This window comes from Dysidea avara, chromosome 1 (genome assembly GCF_963678975.1).
Source record: "Dysidea avara chromosome 1, odDysAvar1.4, whole genome shotgun sequence".
Classification (NCBI taxonomy): domain Eukaryota; kingdom Metazoa; phylum Porifera; class Demospongiae; order Dictyoceratida; family Dysideidae; genus Dysidea; species Dysidea avara.
Window position 1 is genome coordinate 44,013,137 of NC_089272.1, and position 20,124 is coordinate 44,033,260.

General features: G+C 37.6%; 1 protein-coding gene and 1 long non-coding RNA gene across 3 annotated transcripts in view; both read left to right on the top strand.

Moving 5' to 3' along the window:
• The first annotated feature begins 1,309 nt into the window (after positions 1 to 1,309).
• Positions 1,310 to 20,124, top strand: part of LOC136265393 (uncharacterized) — a 72,711-nt gene continuing 53,896 nt past the window's right edge. Inside the window, exons 1-7 of one of the 2 annotated variants that reach the window (XM_066060252.1) lie at positions 1,310 to 1,389; positions 1,462 to 1,519; positions 1,764 to 2,111; positions 7,573 to 7,848; positions 9,629 to 9,679; positions 16,594 to 16,753; positions 16,809 to 17,156. In XM_066060252.1, coding sequence (XP_065916324.1) covers positions 1,468 to 1,519; positions 1,764 to 2,111; positions 7,573 to 7,848; positions 9,629 to 9,679; positions 16,594 to 16,753; position 16,809 — 888 coding nt within the window. In that variant the 5' untranslated portion in view covers positions 1,310 to 1,389; positions 1,462 to 1,467 and the 3' untranslated portion in view covers positions 16,810 to 17,156. Of the gene's footprint in view, positions 1,520 to 1,763; positions 2,112 to 7,572; positions 7,849 to 9,628; positions 9,680 to 16,593; positions 16,754 to 16,808; positions 17,157 to 20,124 lie in introns of those variants that run through there. The other variant, XM_066060244.1, reaches the window with a different exon arrangement.
• On the top strand, positions 18,928 to 20,027 carry LOC136265203 (uncharacterized). Its single transcript, XR_010705429.1, has 7 exons — positions 18,928 to 19,061; positions 19,117 to 19,170; positions 19,226 to 19,283; positions 19,339 to 19,396; positions 19,450 to 19,609; positions 19,715 to 19,776; positions 19,898 to 20,027. It is a non-coding gene; the product is annotated as an uncharacterized lncRNA (long non-coding RNA).

Here is a 20,124-nt window from a genome sequence, read left to right on the forward strand (position 1 = left end):
GATTTGTAATACAGTAATATACCCTATGCAAAAACAGTTTGGCTATACAAAAATGATGCCCCCATCAAACTAAAAGTAACTGACAACTAAAGAAGCTAATATCTGGATGAGGCCAAGAAATACTGGCAAATAACTCGCTATAATTTGGTTCTTTATCATAGACTCATGCAGTCTTGCTGCATTCCTAATTAATTCCTGCAACTCTATAATTGGCTAGTAATTTAGCCGCCTTTTTACTCCTCTACAATGCCGGACTATTGGGAAAGGTACCAATTTACTAGCCGATTAGATTTACAGGGAATTAATTAGGAATACAGTCAGACTGCACAAGTCAATGATAAAGAACCAAGATTATTGTAAATTATGCTTAGTTGCCAGTATATATTAACATTCATTTCTTGGCCTCACCAGATATTAGCTCCTTTAGTTGCCAGTTACTTTTAGTTTTGTGGGCATATCTTTTTTTTGTATAGCCAAGCTGTTTTTTGTATGGGGTATATAGCTATTACTGTATTGTATCATAATCAGATATCACTGGCTTTTCTAGATATAACATGTGGCACACAATTCATCAATAAGACTGTCTAATAGGGCTCTAAAACAACAATTTAGATATTTAAAAAATGTAAAACGGTCTTTGTAAATAGGTGGCCTTTGTTAGAAGGTGGTCTTTATAAAGAGGTGACCACTAATTGACATTACTTAAGTACCGTTCCATTCCATTCCACCATTCCAATCCACCATTCTATTCCACTGAATCCAGACGCCCCTCTACTAGTATATATTTTAAAATCTGAGGAGGTTTGATTCTTCACCCAAACACCCTGCCCTTGAAATGTGGACATTATACATAGTTAGTGGCATGTGGGTGTGCAAGATATGTAAGTTTAGTAGTATAACTATTCATAAATCTCCAAAATTTACATACATGTATGTAGCATGTCTGTAGACTGTGCATCATGCATGATAACAAAGTTATTATCTAGGAAGAAAGTTCATTATTATGTCCACAACCAATACTTTTATTTATTTATTTATTTAATTAAATTTTTTAGGCTTTACAGCACAAGTGATGAAAGTCTGTAGGGCACCTGGTCCAACAGCCAAGGAGAAAAATCCATGACTGGATGTGGCAGCCTTGAACCTGCAGCCATTCGAGTGATGTATTTTGGATAATATTAATGCCAATCTTGAAGCCATATAGACTAATTTAATAGATATATAATTTATCAACTTCCCAAATGCCATAAACAACCATAATTATTTGACAGGTTTCACACATTACCTATTTCCTTATAAAGTAACATTAATTTTACAAAAAATACATTATCACTCTTAGAACAACATGTAATATAACTGCAATATCTACAAGTCTGGTCATTTTTGGATGTAAGGGGAATGTTACTCTGTACTGTAGGAGAACAGTGCATACTTGTATATTAGTTTTGATACATATTACAGAATTCTATGGATAATAAGGTGTATTTAGTGACTTGTCTTGTTACAGCAGCATCAGCAGGTTAGTAGAAAATGGTAAAAACATGTGTGCATAAACTATGTGTGTAGTCAGTAATACCAGTATGATTATTGTGTGTCATAGTGGAGCCTACTACCATTTTCTACCTGTGTATATATAACAGCTATGTTTTCTTTCTTATGAAATTTTGTTACTTTTGAAGTAGGTAAATTGTATGGAGAATTTTTAAAAGTTTCTAGAGGTTGTGTGATAGTAAATTTCCCACTTATGAAATGTATCTGTATAGCTCTCACTATCTCTAATGGTCCACAAGACACAACAGTGTGTATCAATCAAGTGGCAAATTGTACATGTGGATTTACTGGAGCTGATCCTAACTTTGTGGTACCAAACTGGAGAATAATCAAGAGAAGAAATGGTGAAGTTGTCAGTAATGGCATTATCACTGGAAGAGATATTATCACTAACACTAACGATGGACTGGAGTGGATATCTGATCCATTTAATGGAAACATTAGTGTGTTAAGAGTTGGTCCAGTGAATAGGACTGATGACCAGTCATCATATCAGTGTAGTTTTGCATTGTTGAATGAAATTATTGAGAGCACTATAATAGGAACTGTGACAGTTGTAGGTAAGTTAGATTCCACCACAGACCAGTAGTGTTACTACACAAAGTACGCACAACCATGATTAATTAGATTCACTACTGGAGATTTTGTCCATGAAAATCCAATGAAAAACAATGTTCACCCTATGAAAAGTGAAGTTTTCATTGAGTGGCACCAATGAAATTTTGTTTTCATATAGCATGTTTATAGGAAAATTTAATGAAAAACCAATGAAAAATTACCACTGAAAACTCTGTGAAACTGATTTTCGTGGAAGTTTCAGTGGTAATTTTTCATTGGTTTTTCATTAAATTTTCCTATAAAAATGCTATGAAAATAAAATTTCATTGGTGCCACCCAATGAAAACTTCACTTTTCAGGTTGTTTCTTCATGTAAATGTCACGAAATATATAGGATCTCATATTTATAAATACACATGTATTTGCATTTTTTAAATACAGTTGCTAATCTTATAGATTATAATAGTACAGGTACTGCTGGTACCACTGGTATTGTTGGTACTGCTGGTACTGTAGGTACTGTTGGTACTACTGGTACTACTGGTACTGCTGGTACTGGTGGTACTGCTGGTACTGTAGGTACTGCTGGTACTGTAGGTACTACTGGTACTGTAGGTACTACTGGTACTGGTGGTACTGCTGGTACTACTGGTACTGCTGGTACTACTGGTACTGTTGGTACTACTGGTACTGGTGGTACTGTAGGTACTACTGGTACTGCTGGTACTGCTGGTACTACTGGTACTGATGGTACTGTAGGTACTACTGGTACTACCGGTACTACTGGTACTACTGGTACTACTGGTACTGGCGGTACTGTAGGTACTACTGGTACTACTGGTACTGCTGGTACTGGTGGTACTGTAGGTACTACTGGTACTGCTGGTACTACTGGTACTGGTGGTACTACTGGTACTGCTGGTACTACTGGTACTGTTGGTACTACTGGTACTGCTGGTGCTATTTGTACTACTGGTACTGTTGCTGCTTTTGGTATTATTGATACTGTACTGTTTAGGATCAATCAAGCTACTAAACAATGCAACCTTAATAATTTCATGTTGACACACTGCAGACTTCATACTTACATACACACGCACACACATACACACACAAACAAAAACGCACACAAACAAAAACACACACAAACAAAAACGCACACAAACACACATGCACTGCACACATCAACTGTACAATACTCTACATGCACAACACACAGACTCCAGACATGCATATACATATTAGAACAGAATTAAGCAATGCATTATTTCCATGGATGTAGTATGTATAGCTAACTCTTTCGGGAGGGTTTAATTATGTATATTTAGGCCTTGATTGTGCTAAAATATTCCCTTTCTAGATTTTGTACAAAGATGTGTGGATGGAAGGTATGCACTGAAGCCATCTGACTGTTTGTAGTATGTACAAGTTGAACTGAATCCTGAAAAACATCTAAATATTAAAAGTGGATTTTTCTCCAAAGAGTTAACATTTCAGCCAACCAGATGATTAGTGGTGACAGCAAAGGTGTCAACAACAGACATGTATGGTTTGGCTCCATCATAAGTTCGGGAAAAGGCTGTAAAGGACACACCACTTTTATGGTTTCCTTACAGGAAATGTATGGTGACAATTTTTATTGGCTGTAAATATAATGTCAGGACATTTCAACGAAAAGATTTTGAAATACTTTTAGCACGTCAAGCAGTACTACAAATGAGCCAAATTTCAAGATAGTGTGTAACATTAAATGCTTTTGAGGATCCAGCTCAACCTGTACATACTATAAGATGTGAGAGGAGCTCAGAAGCACACTCCTTTGTAGCTTTTGCATATAGCTTGGGGATAAGATTATCATAATAGATACCCTACTGTTGCAATGCACTCTTCAAGGATATAGGAATAGAACCAAGTGAGCAAAGTATGAGAGTATGAGAGGGACTATAGAGGCTGTCATTAATCACATCGTCTGTGTCTCAATCTTCAGATCAGTATACCGTTGGCACTTCTTGTTGACCTTTTGAGATGTGACTATCTCTTTGGATGACAATGTCAATGAGGAAAGCATGCTTCTTTGTAAAGTCAATACATTATTATATCTGACCTGTTGTGGGGAAAATGCCTATCTATTTAAACAGTAATGTCCCATAGAAGTTTCATATGATCATTCTGTATTACAGGCTGTGGGAAATGTTCACACCAATTGGCAGCATACTTAAATCCACCTCTCTTGGCTAACTCCCAGTGGATTATCTTAGCAACTGCATCATGGTGCTTAAATATGATCGACCCATTATGCTACAACTAGTCAATAAATGATCAACAGTCTCATCATGTGACTTACATAATTTGCAATTAGCAAAACTAGCTTGATGAAAACTTTAACCTTAGTTTTATTAGATGTGGCTTGATTTTGGCAAGCCATGACAAATCCTTCAATTGCTTTCTACAGTTGCTGTTGGAGAGCCAGCTCATCTGAAACGTGTAATCTACAGTATCTGATATATCACTAAGAAATTGGCTATGTAGTCGCTTAGATTATGATTATTTCTTGTAACTATAGCATACACACACTGAAAAACATAAATAGCTATGTTGGTCAGTGAGGGTCTGGAGTTGAAGCTCTACCTGAACTCAGAACCCTTTGTAGCAAGTACACAGAGCTAAGAATAGCAGCTTTGGAGCTATAGGATTTTCCCTGCAAGTTCCTTTAAATATTTTGACAAATGAGGAGAGAAGGATCCCGTGGATGGTAGTATGGACCTCTGCAACAGACCTCAGCTGGAACGTTATATAAGATACCTAACACACCTCACCAGCAAACTAATAGCTTTTTCTGGGACTTGTACCCAGAATTAACCTTTAATCTCAGACATTCAATCACAACCAGTAACAAAATGTAAATTCTACAGTCCCTTCAACTCAATACATTGCTCTTTGATATTTAGCACTCCTTGCTAATAATAACAGTGTCATCAGGAACAGCTACATCAATTAAAACAACAGAGTTAGTGTCATTATCAACTATAACTATAACCTATATTTGTGTGATGGCAGAAATACAATGATCTGTACAGATATCGAAATACAATAGAATCTTCACTTCATTAATATTATAATTAATATAAACACAGATACAGTGGCAATCTGGTACATAGTCCCAATACCAACCAGGTATATGGGCAAAGAACCTACTACAACATAAATACAACATAATTATATGGGCAATTTTGAGCCACAATTTTGAGCCACTGAGCCATTAGTAGAAATCCCACATCAAAGTGCCAACAGTATCAGTATTGCTAAAAGCACCACCAGTACCAGCAGTAGCAGTAGTACCACCAGTACCAGTAGTACCACCAGTACCCCAACATTACCACCAGTACCAACATTACCAACAGTACCAGCAGTACCAACAGTACTACCAATACCAACAGTACCAGTAGTACCAACAGTACCACCAGTATCAACAGTACCAGTAGTACCAAAAGTACCAGTAGTACCAACAGTACCAGCAGTACCAGTAGTACCAGCAGTACCTACAGTACCAGTAGTACCAGCAGTACCAACAGTACCAGTAGTACCAGCAGTACCAGTAGTACCAGAAGTACCACCAGTACCAGCAGTACCAGTAGTACAAGCAGTACCAACAGTACCAGTAGTACCACCAGTACCAACAGTACCAGTAGTACCAACAGTACCAGTAGTACCAACAGTACCAGTAGTACTAGTAGTACCAACAGTACCAGTAGTACCAACAGTACCAGTAGTACTACCAGTACCACCAGTACCAGTAGTACCAACAGTACCAGTAGTACCAACAGTACCACCAATACCAGTAGTACCAGCAGTACCAGTAGTACTAGTAGTACCAACAGTGCCAGCAGTACCACCAGTACCAGTAGTACCACCAGTACCAGTAGTACCAACAGTACCAGTAGTACCTTCAGTACCAACAGTACCACCAGTACCAGTAGTACCTACAGTACCACCAGTACCAACAGTACCAGTAGTACCAGCAGTACCAGCAGTACCAGTAGTACCAGCAGTACCAGCAGTACCAGTAGTACCAGCAGTACCAGTAGTACCAAAAGTACCAGTAGTACCAACAGTACCAGCAGTACCAGTAGTACCAGCAGTACCTACAGTACCAGTAGTACCAGCAGTACCAGTAGTACCAGCAGTACCAGTAGTACCTACAGTACCACCAGTACCAGCAGTACCACCAGTACCAGTAGTACCACCAGTAGTACCACCAGTAGTACCACCAGTACCAGTAGTACCTACAGTACCAGCAGTACCAGTAGTACCAACAGTACCAGCAGTACCACCAGTACCAGTAGTACTTACAGTACCACCAGTACCAACAGTACCAGTAGTCAGGGCCGCCCAGAGAAATTAAGGGGCCCAGGGCAAAGAGTTAAAGTGGGGCCCTTGACCCAAGTTGTAAGGTGAAGACCAAAAAAAAAAAAAAAAAAAAAAAGGTCACAACCTGCTGGCAATGACAATAACTACCCATCACCAACCATATCTCCTTATCTATAAGCTTACTACACTGCTCCTCTGAAGAATACTGTGACTACTCTATTAGAGTATTTAGATCTGACTGCTCTATTAGAGTATATCGATCTTTTAAACAGGTATTCAGGGGGCCCTTCCTGGGGCCCCTTTCAGGCTGGGGCCCGGGGCAAAATGCCCCAGTTGGCCCCCCCCGTGGGCGGCCCTGCCAGTAGTACCACCAGTACCAGTAGTACCAGCAGTACCTACAGTACCAGCAGTACCAGTATTACCTACAGTACCAGCAGTACCAGTAGTACCAGTAGTACCAACAGTACCAGTAGTACAACAGTACCAGTAGTACCAGCAGTACCAACAGTACCAGTGGTACCAGCAGTACCTGTATTATTATAATCTATAAGATTAGCAACTGTATTTTAAAAATGCAAATACATGTGTATTTATAAATATGAGATCCTATATATTTCGTGACATTTGCATGAAGAAACAACCCCAGGCGAAGATAATTGCTAGTTTCCCATTTCAAGATTTTCAAAACATCATGCGGGCGGAAGGTCATTATTCATTATTCATTATGGCTAAAACCTTGAAGAAAACACTAAAACTCACTATTACAATATTGTGAATATTTGAAAAACCCATGCAGTGGAAATAGCCATATAATGAAAATTTTGTGGCACTTCTATTAAGGCATGCAGGCGGAAATGGGAAACTAGCAATCAGGCCTAACAATAGTTTTAAAATAGTTTTGAACACAATTTTGCAAACCTTGATCACGTGCATTAGTTACTGGTAAGCAGGGTGTTTACACAGAATTATGTACCTGCTAGACTATATAGAATCTAAGTTTGCATGCTGCAGTCATGTCTGATTGGCCTACACACATACATGTATAACATACATACACTATTCTGTAGGTATACTCATGTAGTATACATGTTACAGATCCACCATCACTCAACCTCAGAGTGGAGGATACTGGTAACACCTTCATCACTATATCATGGATCAGTACATCAGTTGGTAGTGTGACTTATACTATATCATTATCATCTTCAACTGGTGATGTGATAATGTCACACATCACTAATGATACTCAGTACACTATTAATGGACTAACCAGTAATACATCATATAGGATCAGTGTTGTCCCTAGTGTGGGAATGTGTCAGGGAGAAGGAAAAGAGTTGATGGTGGATACATCAACTAGCATACCCACATGTAAGCTATCAGTTTATTCACATACACTTGTGACTTACAGGTTTTTGCTATTGAATTTGTCGCCTTTACAGTAGAATTTATCCCATTTGCAATTGAATTTCTCACTTTTACAGTAGCATTCATCACTAACTCTTTTGCAATTGAATTTGCTACCTTGGCAACTCATTCGACATGCTTGCAGTAGAATTCAGGTACTATATATATATATATAGTTGCCATTTGCAGGAAATTTTGTCAGGACTGATTGTTTGTTCTTCGGCCAAGGTAGAAGTGAATTTCTTTGAGTAATTTATTGTTGACAATTCTGTATAAAGTTGTTTCAAAATAAATTACTACATATCTAGTATTTTCAGAGGTATAAAATTCAGATGTGCATCTGATGAATGGCATAATGTCCGTCAATAGTGAACTAGTGGTAGGAAACCTTAGACCATCCTAAGTGGTATTCCTACCTGTTTCTGGTCCTGGCTGAGTGCAAAATTGGATGAAGGGGCCATTATATGATTATTAATCATACAATACAAGATTTTGGGGAAGCACCCCTGTGCATGCCTAGCCTTTTGGTGCCACCCCTTCCTCTTTGGATAAATTAAATAAATACAAAAGTTATAACTTATAAGGCACTATATTTGGCACTCAATCTATTCAAACCACAAAGCCTCTGAGATTCTATTCATGCATACAGGTATAAAACACCACATTGGCACAGTTTACAATTTACAACTCTTTTACAAACCTGCACAGCTTCTAACAGCAACCACCTGTTTATGTGATGTATATTAGAATTACACAAGTGCAGTACCAATAATGGCCTGTCCAATAACTGATGCTGGTGGGGACCAGAAACAAGATTACAACTTGGACTGGCCTTATCAATTGCAAACGTGCTGTAGCCAAACTATTAAGTACTAATCACTACTAGTTCTTGTTAGTCAACAATCATTTCAGTTGCTTCACATAGTGTTCCAAGTTCTTGGTTAGCCAGGTGCTCACTGATTAGTTGTGACAAAATTTCCTGCAAACATAACAAATTCTAATGTAATAACACTTAATTCTACAATTCTTCTACTGCAAATGGGACAAAATCATTTGCAAAGGTGACAAATCCAATAGCAAAAACCTGTAATAAAAGACTTTTAACAATAGATATGCATTAGCTTACATTACTTTGTGATTAAACAAATCTTCATGTTTAGTGCAAATATGTAGACATACTATACAATTATTATAGTCACTACTATTGTTTGCCATGTATAGATAGCTAGCTAAGTATTTCAGTGATAATTTCAGTTTGGCATTGTAAAAAAGTCCCAAAAATTCAACTTACCACCCATGCAGTTTTTTTCCAATCATATTCGTTAGTTATTTGCACACTATAAAGGTCTTGTATCATGCCAATAATGCTTAACAACTGTTGCTAGTCACACGGGTTTCAAACTCAAAGGGACCGAATGAGATGAATGCTCTTGGTTTGTCACTGTGAGCTACCAACAACAAGCCGGTATCGATGTCAGATGCTAGGATAAGGTTGGGAACAAAATAATATTAACAGACAAGCTCATTATTAATTTTCAATTTAACCATTGAAAATGATTGTAGCCTTCATCCTCTGCTCTCAAGCATGGCTGGCTAGCAACAGTTGTTAAGCATTTTACAATGTACATTTCATGTGCAACCTCTCTATTAGCTTTTACAGTATTTGCTCACAAAATAGACACCATAATAAACATGTTAACTTTGTATTTACAAATTGTTTGTTACAAATGTTCTGTCTGTATAGTTCAACCTTCCAGAAGCAAGTCAATTGTTTTACCTACCATTTCAATTAAAGGTTTGATAATGTGTACAAATTATGTTCCAGTAGCTGCTGTCTTACAAGCTAAGTACTACTTATATTAACTGTGTAAATTAACAGTACGCAAAATGTAATAGGTGCATAGTGTGTTTGCATGCGAACCACCTAGTAGCATGCATATAATATACTTCTATTCTATTAGGCCATACCTATTTAAAAAGTTGTTGCTTGGATTCATTTTACAACAATGAAAATGGATCAGTCAGTAGCTAGGCAAAAAAAAAACAAAAAAAAAACAAAAAAACAACAACAAAAAAATAGCTAGCTGTAATTTTAGATATGTACATGCTTATGATTTCTGGTTACAAGCCATAAAATATTATTATTATTATCATCATAGATCCTTTATACCCTATGTTATTGTTAATACTTTACAATACAAGTATGTATTGATGGTCTGCCAACAACTTGTGCTGGCAGCCAGGAAATCATTAATTACGGAACTAATTACTTAATTATGAAACTAATTAACTATATATATACAATTACGATAAGAGTTAGCTAGGCTTACATCACTGATTATTCCTAAATTATGGAAGTTTGTACATCTACAACAAAAATGATAGGTGCATGGAATGTCAGATGAGAAATTATTTTGAAAATGTTGTTGCAAATAATTATCTAATCAAAAACAGCCAAGCTGTAAAAAAAGGTGCGGCCCCCAAAAAGGCCATGGTGAAAAAAGATGTGAAATCCAAGGTGGCGGCCAAGAAATGGCTGTGATGGTAGGTTAATGGTTACATTTTAATAACAACAATTCAGGTGAATTTGGTGCCAAGACCAAGCGGCACAAAATTCACCTGAATTGTCGTTATTAAAATGTAACCATTAACCTACCATCACAGCCATTTCTTGGCCGCCACCTTGGATTTCACATCTTTTTTCACCATGGCCTTTTTGGAGGCCGCACCTTTTTTTACAGCTTGGCTGTTTTTGATTAGATATCACTTCTTTTTGTTTTTGTATACTGCAAAGCCGGCCTATGGCTGGCTTTGGGGCTTTTTTAACCCATGTGTTTTTTGCTTTACCACAGGAAGAAGAAAAGAACTTAAAGAAGAATTTTATTACTTCAATTATTTTTGATTTTATTAGTAATTATACAAATTATATACATATATTTATTACATGCCCATTATTCCCCACAGGATTTTTTTTGCAACTGATCTCTCTACTGGGTGACTTGAAATGTAGCTGAAATATATACAGGATGGTTTCTTTGTAGCTGAACTCTCTACAAGGTAACCTCTTCTAGCTGGTCTCTCTACAGGGTATTTTGTTTCTAGCTGAACTCTCTACAGGTGATTTGTTTGCAGCTAAACTCTCTACATGGTGGTGTCTTTGTAGCCGAACTCTCTACATGATGGTTTCTTTGTAGCTGAACTCTCTATAAGGTGACTTCTTCTAGCTGATCTCTATACAGGGTAATTTGTTTGTAGCTGAACTCTGTACATGATGGTTTCTTTGTAGCTAAACCCTTTACAAGGTGACTTCTTCTAGCTGAACTCTCTACGGGGTAATTTCTTTGTAGCTGAACTCTCTATATGATGGTTTCTTTGTAACTGAACTCTCTACAAGGTAACTTCTTCTAGCTGATCTTTTTACTGGGTGATTTGTTTGCAGCTGAACTCTCTACATGGTGGTTTCTTTGTTGCTGAACTCTCTACAAGGTGAATTCTTCTACCTGATCTCTCTACAGGGTGATTTGTTTGTAACTGAACTCTGTACAAGTGCGTTTTTGTGGGTGATCTCACTGCAGGTTGATTTGTTTGTAGCTGAACTCACTAAAGGGTGATTTTGCTTGTAGCTGAACTCCTTGCATTGTATCTAGTTTCTAGCTGATCTCTCTACAGGGTGATTTGTTTGTAGCTGATCTCTCTGCAGTTTGATTAATTTGCAGCCGATCTCTCTACAAGGTAATTTGTTTGTAGCTGAACTGTCTATAAAGTGATTTATTTGTAGCTGATCTCTCTGCAGGTTGATTTGTTTTAGCTGAACTCTCTACAGGGTGATTTACTTGTAGCTGAACTCCTTACATTGTGTGTAGTTTCTAGCTGATCTCTCTACAGGGTGATTTGTTTGTAGCTGATCTCTCTACAAGTTGATTTGTGTGTAGCTGATCTTTCTACTGGTTGATTTGTTTGTAGCCGATCTCTCTACAGGGTAATTTGTTTGTAGCTGAACTCTGTACAAGGTGCTTTTTTGTAGGTGATCTCACTGCAGGTTGATTTGTTTGTAGCTGAACTCACTATAGGGTGATTTGCTTGTAGCTGAACTCCTTACATTGTGTCCAGTTTCTAGCTGATCTCTCTACAGAGTAATTTGTTTGTAGCTGAACTCTCTATAAGGTGATTTGTTTGCAGCTGAACTCTCTACATGGTGGTTTCTTTGTTGCTGAACTCTCTACAGGGTGTTTTGCTTGTAGCTGAACTCCCTACAGGGTGATTTGTTTCTAGCTTATCTCTCTACAGGTTGATTTGTGTGTAATTGATCTCTCTACAAGCTGATTTGTTTGTAGCTGAATTCTCTGCAAAGTGTTTTGTTTGTCTCTTCAGGGTGATTTGTTTCTAGCTGATCTCTCTACAGGGTGATTTTTTTGTAGCTGACCTCTCTTCAGGGTGATTTGTTTCTAGCTGATCTCTCTACAGGGTGATTTTTTGTAGCTGACCTCTCTTCAGGGTGATTTGTTTCTAGCTGATTGCTCTGCAGGTTGATTTGCTTGTAGATGAACTCTCTACAGGGTAACTTGCATGTAGCTGAACTCCTTACTTTGTGTCTAGTTTGTAGCTGATCTCTCTACAGGGTGATTTGTTTGTAGCTGAACTCCTTACATTGTGTGTAGTTTCTAGCTGATCTCTCTACAGGGTGATTTGTTTGTAGCTGATCTCTATACAAGTTGATTGTGTGTAGCTGATCTCTCTGCAGGTTGATTTGTTTGTAGCCGATCTCTCTACAAGGTAATTTATTTGTAGCTGAACTGTCTAAAAGGTGATTTGTTTGTAGCTGATCTCTCTGCAGGTTGATTTGTTTTAGCTGAACTCTCTACAGGGTGATTTATTTGTAGCTGAACTCCTTACATTGTGTGTAGTTTCTAGCTGATCTCTCTACAGGGTGATTTGTTTGTAATTGATCTCTCTACAAGTTGATTTGTGTGTAGCTGATCTCTCTGCAGGTTGATTTGTTTGTAGCCGATCTCTCTATAGGGTAATTTGTTTGTAGCTGAACTCTCTATAAGGTGATTTGTTTGTAGCTGATCTCTCTGCAGGTTGATTTGTTTTAGCTGAACTCTCTACAGGGTGATTGCTTGTAGCTGAACTCCTTACATTGTGTCTAGTTTCTAGCTGATGTCTCTACAGGGTGATTTTTTGTAGCTGAACTCTCTTCAGGGTGATTTGTTTCTAGCTTATCTCTCTACAGGTAGATTTGTGTTGATTTGTTCATTGCTGATCGCTCTAAAGGTTGATTTGTTGCAGCTGAACACCCTGCAAAGTGTTTTGTTTGTAGCTGATCACTCTAAAGGGTAATTTGTTTGTAGCTGAACTCTCTCCACAGTGACTTGTGTGTAGCTGAATTCTGTGTAACTGAATTCTCTAGTGAGTGACTTAATTGTAGCTGAATTCTCTACACAGTGCATGACTTGTTTATAGCTGAACTTTCTTCAGTGTGACTTGTAATGTTCTGAATCTCTATAGTGATATATTTGCTTAACTCTCCACATGATGACTGTCTTCTTGCTGAACTGTCTATAAGATTAACTGTTTGCAGCTGAACTCCCTACAGAATAAGTTGTGATGTAATAAAATTCTATAATGGAGTAAATAAATTAGCCGAATGCTCTATTAGGGTGACTGTTCTATTAGAGTATCTCGATCTCACATTTGCTACACGGAGTTGGCTTTCGAATCATAACTCAGTGGTTTGTAATCCGATTCTTCTGTACTACTGCAAGGACTTTCTATGAAGATTATTCCAGCTATACACCGATTTTCAGCTCATTGCTCTATGCGGTTTGCCTAGTAGGCGTGAAAACTAATACTTTTTTATTCATAAAAATCGATCGCGTAATTGTGACACAGGTTGGGTTTTGTGTCATATCTCCGTGGTCTTTATCTCGATTCCTTTGAAACCACCAAAAGGCACTCCTACGATGGTTACTCCATCTACATAGCAATTTTCAACTCATTCCATGAAGCGGTTTACCCTGTAGGCGTGACACAAATCGATCTTGTTTTACGCGAATAATCGGTCATAACTCCTGAACTATTCATCGGATTTGTACCAAATGTGATGCTAGGATTCGCCTTTGGACTCCCTTTCTGTGTGCCAAATTTCAAGGCGATCGGAATACGCGTTTGCTTGTTACAGCAATTTTTGCAAGTGTGCGAAAAGACGAAGAAGAAAAAAAACGAAGAAAAAAATACGAAACTTTGGCAGCTCGTATCTCGGAAATGGCTGGAGCGATTTCCTTCAAATTTGGAATGTAGACTCCCTTGGCTGGCGGGAAACTGTGTAGCAAATTTGGTTCCAATCAGATAAGCAGCGGCGGAGGAAGTAGTTGATATGAGGGGGGGCTCCGCTGAGCTGACCCAGACTTATTTCTATAGTTTGGTAAGGTGAGACCAAAAAAAAAAAAAAAAAAAAAAGGTCACAACCAACTCACAAGAGCTTTCCACCTCACCAGCTACCATTTCTAGCTGATAAACTACATAAAAATCCTTACATAGCTCGCTACACACTGACTACTTTATTAGAGTGACTGCTCTATTAGAGTATCTCGATCTTTATCACGGTTTTCAGCCCCACTCCAAGAAAGATAATTCCGGTGTGATATCATTCTGAGGGGGGGCTAAGCCCCCCCTCAGCAGACCTAGGGGGGGCTTTAGCCCCCTAGCCCCCCCCTTTTCGCCGCCTATGCAGATAAGTGATCACCGAGATACAAAGGTGTGAAAATGACGTTTTCGTTCTTCCTGTCAATATACTCACGGGTGTGGCGCGCCGGCTTCTTGGGCCGCACGACACACTACCGTGTGTCTTGATAGATGGTGGTTTTGATAGTTGGTACACTGGTCGAGATCAATGAACGGTAGTTTATTCCACAGATCAGTAAGTCACATTAAAACTGTATGCAGACCTATCAAATCCCTTCTATAAACTGTTACAACAGATAAACATAGCTAGTGGTTCAATGAGCACTACACTGATGCTATCATAGATTTTCTTTGCCAGAGATGAGGAACACGCTGGTTTTACGTTTACAGATAGCTAGCATTATATTTGAGATCAAAATTGTACCAACTGACTGTTCTATTAGAGTATCTCGATCTTTTGCAGCAATTTTTAAGATGTCACGTGATCTAACTTTTTTTTTATTTCTTAGTTAAAATCAAAATTGGGTCAGTCAGGTCCGAACAACAAAATTTTCATAAGGTGGTTGCATAAGTTCCCTGCGAAATTTTGGGGAAGTTGCAAGTTGCTAGCTAGCTAGTTTTACTTCAAAATTTAGCATCAATATTAGGCCAATGAAACTTGATTAGCAGTTTCGCGTCATCGCCCGCATGCTTTTTATATACCCGCGTGGAATTTCATTATTGGTAATTCAGATCGAAATACTCTAATAGAGCAGTCACTTTTACTCTAATAGTGCAATCAGCTATACTCTAATGGAAAAATCACTTGTTTAGGAGTAACAGAAATAGCTGAATATTCTTATATGAATTAGTAATGTATTTTAGCTATTTAATGCAAGAGTAATCAATGTAGATCTCACTGTTTTTTGGCAGAAATCTTCTTGTTTGGGATGTGTGTTGTACTTTTGGAAAATAATGAATAATGAATAATAACTGCCCGCCCGCATCAAATTTTTAAAAATCTGAGCGAAAAACTGGTAATCAAGTTTCATTGGCCTTAAGGCATTTTCAAGCCTTTAAATTGCAAAAATTCTGCAGCTCCTTGGGGGCACCCCCAAACCCCCTTGAACTTCTAATTGCTATAACTAGCTGTACACTGCATGAGCCTAGCAAGTTTCATGCTGTGCCCACTGTATGTCAGGTCTACAATTACTTATGCATATAATATAGTATAGAAGTCTGAAGAACAGATAGCTATATACAGGCTTGAGATTTATATTGCTAACTAACAGTGAAATATCACTAAAATTGCATATTTGAGTGTCTAATTTTCAAAAATTTCTTCCTGTGGGGGCATGCCCCCCAGATCCCCCTAGAAGGCCCGTGCTTTGCACTTCGCAGAGTGTGTTTTGCACGCTGTGCAGTAACTCCTCTCATTGGCAGCACCATGTATATAGTAACAACTTCATACAATGGCCTGACCAACTCAATTTTCCCTCCTCTGGCTCTGGTATGGCCTTAGTGATGGACGTACCATAACTACAATACATACACTCATACATATCTAAAAACCTTTTAGACCACAGCAAGGTGAAATACTCAAATTTAATTGGCTATTTACAGGTATCTAAATCCTTGTTCATGTCTCAATAGATCCCTGTCTATGGGGTGATACAAAACACGGCAATTACATGCCTGTAACATTGGCAGTGCATGGGCGTTTAACTGGTAACAAGGTGCTGTAACATGCTTTACAAGTTACAGGGAGCTGTTAATGCTACATTTCTTGTGTCACAAGCAGCTGTGAAGATACAAAAAGCAGCAGTGAAGGTACAACAACAAACTGTGGTCTAAATTAGTTAGATATCGAAACACAGGGTTCTACAAAATTTAGAAACCCTCAGGTCCCGTAGTAGTGCCCTCGCTTCACTTTTGCACCACAACACAGGGTTTTCAGTTTGGGTTTCTAATTTCTGTAGAACCCTGTGTTTCGATGTCGAACTATTATACTGACCATGTCACTATGCTCATCATAATCACTAATAGATCAGAGTATTGACACTGAATCAGATGATGATGGGAACGCAACTTTGATCATTGTATTCACTATTATCATTGTCCTCCTCATTATAACATTAGTAATAACTGTTGTCATTATTATTTGGTTGTGTGGAGCGTTATCACAAACAGGAGCACAACACTTCTGGTAAGATGTATAAACACAAGTGAACAATTATCAATGACTTTTGTGTTTACTGTAGAAGTTAAAACTCCTGTGAACCAGCAGCAGTTAAACACAGACACAATCAAGATGCAGTCATCTCCAGCTTATGTTCCAGTAGGTCAAGACAATTCAACTTCTTCCATAGTACCACAATATGATACTATACAAGTTCCTTCTGATCATCAAGATGTACCAATGATGGCTAATCCAGCTTATCTGACCCATAAGAATATCTGAAGTGTTACCTCAATGAAACACATGTACCCAGTATATCACAACTTACAATATATATTGTGTCACCTTATCATACAGTAATATTGCATGCATTTACAGCTTGGGTACTTGTGAGACTGACGTGTACTAGTAATTATAGATGGTGTTCTGATCATTACAATAAAGGCATGTTATCAGTGAATGTCATGGTGATAAGTCAGCACATTTCCTTTGTGTAATATAGCTACTGTACAGTACACAGTATCACCATATAAGTTTACCATTGAAATTCTATGGCCAACTCAGTACAGGGATATAATGCTCATTGGAGTTAAGCTGTAGCTACTAGTCTTGTACAGATATAGTTTACTCTGTAGAGTGGCATTTACTATTCAGCACATGCTTTTTGTGAGATTGATACTGGAGACGGATATACTCTAATAGAACAGTCAAGTTAGAAGTACTCTATAACTAGTTTTGTTAAGGTGAAAGTGTTCTATGAATGTGTACGTACAGTACTTTTAGAAATGCATCATACTACATCAATATGGCAACATACATGCTTGGACTACGTTATACCTTAACATGTTAATATGAATGTGCCTTGTTCATTAGAGAGCACAGTGGTATGTACATGCAAACTTCAAGAAGGCATAATAAACTGGTGGGATACAATGATTCATTATAGTAGAAGTAATGATAGTATACTTATATTATGGGTGTTGGAATCTAATATATTCACATATACAGCTATTACCGTAACATGATCCCTCTAAGGCCTTGTAACTAACTACCTATTGGTAGTCTATTTTTAAAATGTTTGTAACAAAACAAGACAAACAAATTTTATTATCAAAACCCACTTCATGAAAATTTACCACACTCTGCTACAAATACTGTATTGGACTGATTTGGTGATTTTGTAGAACACACACACACACACACACACACACACACACACACACACACACACACACACACACACATACAGTGAAACCTGTTTTAGCAGTTACCACTGTAGGGAGGTCACTTCTCTATATAAAAGTCCAACTTCAAATTCCCTATGTGAGAAATTTAAACAGTAATCCACCTGTCTACCATCTTATTAAGTTCTGTTAAGAAATTAAATTTTGTCCTGAGGATAATTAGCTCAGACAAATTCCATTGCAATTTCCATATTGGCACAGCTGTACCTAGCAATCTGAGCTGCACATCTATAAGTAATTTTTCTTTGTAAGGTCTTAATTGCAATAAATATACAATCAGTTTTAATGCTATCATTTTTGTCTACACACACATGACAATAGATTAGTTCTGATGTAGGTTGCATGAATGTGCATGACTTCAACATTTTAGTAGTAAAGGATGAATATTAAGCGCACAATATACATTATAAGCCATTACCAAGAGTTCATAATATACAGTAGTAAATAAGAGAGAGTATCTAACTGAGGTAGATTCAGCAATATTGGCTTCATCATATTCGCACCAATCAACAGTTCTATATTCTAATACCAGAGTTGCATTGAATGCCAATCAATAATTCTGAGGCATTAATTTCATCAAAGGTGTACTTGTGGCAGTGCACAGTAGGGATACTCATGTACTTTTTTCATACAGTATAGGATAGCTAAATCGTTGTATGCTATACTTTGAGTACTTATTGAGAGGATATAACAATGCTGGTAAGTTAGTTTTCTGTGAATGCTATCCCACTAGGGACCTGTGAAAAGGCTAAAGCCTGTGAATACAGGGAGTCATTAACATGTAACTAAAATGTTGAAGAATGCAGAAAAAAATCCCAGACCCAGTGGTGACTTGATCCCCAGCAACATGCAGTCTATAGGTGCTAAAGGAGCCACAACAATCAGGATCTGAGATTTTCTCTGCATTCAACTTGTACTGAAACATTGACTTAATTCTTGCCAGCAATAGTTATAGCTATCTGTGAATGCTATCCCACTTGGGACCTGTGAGAAGGCTAATACAGGGAGTCATGTCGCTATATTTTTTTCTTATATAGGATATCTCATTGTGTGCTACTTTGAGTACTTGTTGACAGGATATGACAACACTGGTACATTTAATATCCTATGATGTTTTGGTTGCCATGTATATTTTTTCTCATATAGGATAACTCATCGTGTGCTACTTTGGGTACTTGTTGAGAGGATATGACAACACTGGTAAATTTAATATCCTAATGTTTTGGTTGCCATGTATACATATTTTTCTCAATAGCCGGGATAACTCATTGTGTGCTACTTTGAGTACTTGTTGAGAGGATATGATAACACTGGTAAATTTAATATCCTAATGTTTTGGTTGCCATGTATATATATTTTTCTCAATAGCCGGGATAACTCATTGTGTGCTACTTTGAGTACTTATTGAGAGAATATGATAACACTGGTAAATTTAATATCCTAATGTTTTGGTTGCCATGTATATATTTTTTCATATAGGATAACTCAATGTGTGCTACTTTGAGTACTTGTTGAGAGAATATGACAACATCGGTATATTAAGTATACTAATGTTTTGGTTGCCATGTATGTTTTTCTCATATATGATAACTCATCGTGTGCTACTTTGAGTACTTGATGAGTGGATATGACAACACTGGTAAATTTAGTATCGTAATGTTTTGGTTGCCATGTATTTTTTTCTCATAAAAACTCTGAACTCTTGCCAATGCAAATGGCATTACTGAAAATAAATATATCATAGGTCAGATTCATGGCCAGGATTTGGCAGAGGGGGTTCACAGAACTTCAGTTAGAGATCTTAAGGTGCCCACACATTAAAACAGTAGTCTAAGAATAGTTTTGGTAGATTTCATTTAATATCTAACTGCAAGATAAAATTCTTCATTAAATATGTCAGTAACTGTTTTGTGTTGTAACTTTATAGGTATCAGGTCCAGTGGTGATCCTCATGAGTGGCCAAATTTAATGTAAACTCTAACATGTCATGTATGTGTTTTGGAATACAAGGGACAAGTGCTAGCTACTCAGTATGAAAAATTAGAATCATAGCATGCCATGGGAATACTCACTATATATAGCACTTTGAGGAATAAATTTAGGGTTACAAATAAACATCATGACTGATTTTAAGCAGTGGCATAAAGGTCACAG